General features: G+C 36.0%; 1 protein-coding gene across 1 annotated transcript; it reads left to right on the top strand.

Annotated features, from left to right (window-relative positions):
* The first annotated feature begins 408 nt into the window (after window positions 1-408).
* On the top strand, window positions 409-3060 carry LOC131046584 (probable xyloglucan 6-xylosyltransferase 1). Its single transcript, XM_057980346.2, has 2 exons — window positions 409-1609; window positions 2200-3060. Exons 1-2 carry the CDS (start codon window positions 917-919, stop codon window positions 2704-2706), a joined length of 1200 nt encoding a protein of 399 aa, XP_057836329.2. The 5' UTR covers window positions 409-916; the 3' UTR covers window positions 2707-3060.
* Window positions 3061-4640: the final 1580 nt, after the last annotated feature.

Raw genomic sequence — 4640 nt, 5'->3', positions numbered from 1 at the left:
AAGTAGTTCAAGAACAAAGAAACAAAATAAGAAAGGGACAAAAAATACCTACTTTAAACTCTCAAAATAAAACATGTTAAAAAAAAAACTAAAACAAAAGTATATAACTTTATTATTTTAAAAAAGATTTCAAATATTTTAAAATTCGTAATTAAGCCAAAGTCCACCTCTACCTCTCCATATAAAATTAAACTTTGGAATGGTAGATTGTAACTTTTCAAAAAAAAAATCAAATAATAAAAAATTAGACCAGTAAATGAAACGGTTTCTAGAACACACGTGTTGAAGAAAGCTTGAAAACGAAATTTTCATACCTGACCTATGCAAGTAATTTACCTATTTTTATTGATAGACAACTCATATAGACAACTCATATAGCACCAGAGAATTGATTTCGATGGAGATTTACTAAATAAAAAATCATGGAAGTTAGGTTTGAGAGCATGTGAGCTATCACTAGCATGAAGTCACATAGTTCAAAGATGACAGTAATTCATAATAAAAGAGTCAGACAGATCCAATGCATGCGTTAAAGGCAGTTGATTTCCTTGCAAATTGACTGCTTTTGCACAGCACATCAAAATTGGCGATTTCCAATCAATATCTCTTGGAATTCAGTGTCAGGATCTGGCACGTTTAAGATTAAGTTTTCCTGTGTCATGTTTGACAAATGAAAGCCCGGAGTCATATCTTTTGTACTGACTTCTCAGTAGGTTAGTTATCTGCTCCGTCACCTTTCAACAAGGGCTCTCAAAGCATTTGACCCACCACAATTATCAGTTTGCCTAACCCTTTTGTTTTCTACTAAAGTTCTCCTTCCTCAAGATAAGGAAACTCTCCCAGAAAATCATTACAGCAGCATTTTGCTCCAAATTGCCTAGTTTTACTGTGAGATCTTTTGCAGAAGTGGGTCACCATGGGAGCATGGCTGCTCAAGCCCAGGATGCTCTCAAGAAACAAAATGACCTTCCTATTGCTATGTCTCATTGTTTCTACTCTCTTCTACGCATTTCTAAATGGCCATCACATTGAAGCAGATTTTGTAGATCAATCTCCGCCCAATAAACCTGCCCGTGTCTTTAACCGTGCCATGCAATCCTTTGTCACAGATCACCCAGAATTGTCAAAAAGTGGGGAATTGAATCAGAATGCAGAACAAAGTGAGAATGGAAATGAAAACCAGAGTTTTAATGTTGTTAGAACAGAAGAACCGAACAAAGAAACTGTAAGTAGATTGCTGCATCAGGTGGACCAAGGAAGTGACGATCCTAATGCTGTGCCCTTTATGTTGGTAACAGGGGAAAGATCTTCACCCTGTGTTACTTCTCACGGTTCTAATGTGATGATGAAGACTTACAAAAATAAGGTGGATTACTGTAATCTGCACGGCTGCAAGGTCTGGTATGCTTTGGAGATTTGGCAGAAAGGATTTGTTGGTACTTGGGTTCGGTACCCACTTCTTTTACGGCTTATGAAGGCCAATCCTTCTGTGACATGGTTCATGTGGATGGATTCAGACGCCATTTTTACCGATTTCAATTTTTCTATTCCTTTTGAGAGATACAATGGCTGGAACAAGAACATGGTCGTCCCCGGCTTCTGGGAAAAGGTATGATATATATTTGCTCTAGAATTAGTAATATTCTGGTGGAATCTGGACTGTAGATCTGATGGGTGTTTTTAGATGCTATGCTAGACCAATGCTTCAGATAATTTCTGTTTTTAATGATTTGTTCCAGTATGTTTTGAAACAAAACTTTGATTGTAAGTTATTTTTGGAAAAATGTGGGTAGATGTTAAATCTATTCAAGAGAAGAGTTGCTCCCATGATTTCATGAAATGAATTGAGATGTGGAGTGTTTGGAGAGGTAAATTGCTATTGAATTTGATTTGTAAATATTTTTCACCAATATTTTAGATCTAATTTTCGCAATAGGAACATAAGATTTTAAGTATATACCGGTTATAAGTGAAAAAATTGATAACAATTTTATACCATTTTTGTCACAAAAAGACATGCATTCTTTTTGAGGCACCTCTTTCTTTTGTTTTCCTGACAAGAAAAGCTTAGTCCCAGTTGACAATGGAAGTTTCCCCATTTAGTAATCTTAAGGAATACAAATCATGGCATTTATCCTTGGTTTCATAGATTCTAATCTTCTGTAGTCTACTTATTACGGTAGTGTTGTCAACTAGCAGGTATATGGGGAAAATCCAGATTGGATAGGACTGAACGCAGGGGTTTTTCTGATTCGCAATTGTGAATGGTCACACAAATTTCTAGAAAAGTGGATCGAATTTGGTGCGCCGGAAAACATACAAACGGCCAAAGCGGCTCTGAATACGGTTCTGAAGAGCAGACCGCAGGAATGGGATCCGGACGATCAGAGCGTATTAGTGTACCTTCTCAATACGAACAGAAAGGAATCTGAGGAGAATGTATTTCTGGAAGCAAGTTACAGTTTACACGGCTATTTCGAGTACATTGTAGATGAGTTTGAGGACATCCTTGTGGGGAAGGCCAAGTGGCCGTTTGTGACTCATTTCTGTGGCTGTAATTTCTGTGGAGGAAAGAATACTACGGACAGATGCACCAAGGGCTTTGAGCGAGCTTTCAATTTCGCCGACAACCAATTGCTTAGGCTTGTGGGTCTCAGGCATTCTTCTCTATCTTCTTCTTCTACGCTCGAGACTGTCGTGGGCTAAAAGAAACCGTAAATTACTCCACTTTTGACGGACTGCATGTTGTGGAAAACATGTTACGTTAGAGTATTGGACACGGCTTCGTGATTCTGAAATGTCTTTTTCTATTCTTTTAATTGTAAAGATCTGTGGGTTTCTAATTGGGTGGGGATTGATTGAAGGATAAGCTAAGAAAAAAGAAGGGCTCCCGTTGTCTGTGTGACAGTTTGCAGCGAAGATGCGCATCCAAATCACAGAGCTTCTTATTGTCTTTTGTAGCATCAGAAATATTGAATTTATTTAGTTATCTGCAATTTGTAAATGGCAAATAGCCCCTTAATGGTTGGTTATATTTGAGGGCCCATATTGGCTTTTGTATTCTTGTGTATTAATGCTATTCAATGTCTGTTTATAATGGTACGAAAGAGTTTCATATAATGTTATTATAAATTTGAGAGTAATTTGTATGTCAAATAGTTAATAATAGTAATCTGTTAATTCAATTGGAAGAGTCGACATTTGTTGGGAAATTTATTGAAATTTTTATTATTAGTTAGAAGTAGTTATCAATTTGGGATCTATATATGTACAATTAAAAAAATATTGAATGATTCATCCATATAAAATTTAAATATGATGTCGACTTTTTGTTATACTAAAATGACCCACATATGTATATTTAAAGTATGATGTTAAATTTTTGTTAAAATTAATTATAGTAATTTGTTAATTCAACTATCATATGTTTAATGGGAAGAGCAAAAACTTGTTATGAAATTCATTGAAATTTCTATTATTTGTTAGAAGTACTCACCAAGTTGGCACCTACATGTGTACAATTAAATATGAATATTTTTTTCCAAACAAAGGGGTAAGAATTTATTAAACATGGAGAATTATAGAGCAAGAAGGGCCAACAACTCAATAGAGAAAAACAAAGCATTATAGTTCCCTATCTTCAGCAACTGACTGCTCCAACATGTGAGACAACTCCAGAGATACTTGTCCCGTACCCAAAAAATTTCATCCCTACAAATGATTAGAAGCCCATTTGGCCAAATAGTTTGCTACTCTATTCCACTAGCTAGAAATGTGAGTAAAAGTAACAGATTCCAAAGAGTTGCACAACCTTATAATTTGTCAAATAACCTGAGCTAAGTGCCAATTAACATAATCTAGTTGTTGCTTAGTCAACAGATTCACCATCACTTGTGAATCAGATTCCCAAATAATCATTTTTCCAACCAAAAACACAACCTCTCTCCATAGCATACAAAATGGTGAGACCCTCCATTTAATTATTTGTATGAAAAACCCTATAATTGAAAAGAGAAATTAAGCACAGTTGAAGCTATCATGACCTACACCACCAATGCTAGCATGAACTGGATTCTCTCTCGAAGAACCATCATTATTTATGTTCAAAACTCCTTGAGGAGGAGGAAGCCATCGACCCACCCAATCAAACTTTTGCTTAGGTTGCCTGGACCTATTCCTCTTAGCTTACTTACAACCTACCCCAAGAGAAGGATTAACTCCTTGATAAAAAAAAATCAAACCTACCTTCTATAAATATCAACATATCCAAGGTCCATCCCCCAAAAAGATCACACTTTTCCAAGACAATTTCATAAAGAGTATGAATAATTTTCTAGCACAAATGTTGAACCTCCAATTTAGCATCCTTAAAGATCCGTCAATTTCATTCTAACCAAATATGCCAAATGATGATAGTGGGTCGAAGAACCCAGAAAACCTAAAGAAAAGAAGTCGTAATAGGAGGCTTATTCATGTAGTCCCAAAACTCAACCAATGAGGAGACATGCCAATAGGCCCAATTCCAAACTCTTCACCAGATGTGCCAAATTTCACTAGAGAAAGAGCACTTAAAAAAAAGAGGAACACACCCTTCAATCTTACGGTACAACACACAAATCAAAGGTCTATTGAAACCATGC

This window comes from Cryptomeria japonica, chromosome 2, assembly GCF_030272615.1.
Source record: "Cryptomeria japonica chromosome 2, Sugi_1.0, whole genome shotgun sequence".
In the NCBI taxonomy this organism is placed as follows: Eukaryota; Viridiplantae; Streptophyta; class Pinopsida; order Cupressales; family Cupressaceae; genus Cryptomeria; species Cryptomeria japonica.
This window is presented reverse-complemented; position numbering and strand designations above follow the sequence as displayed.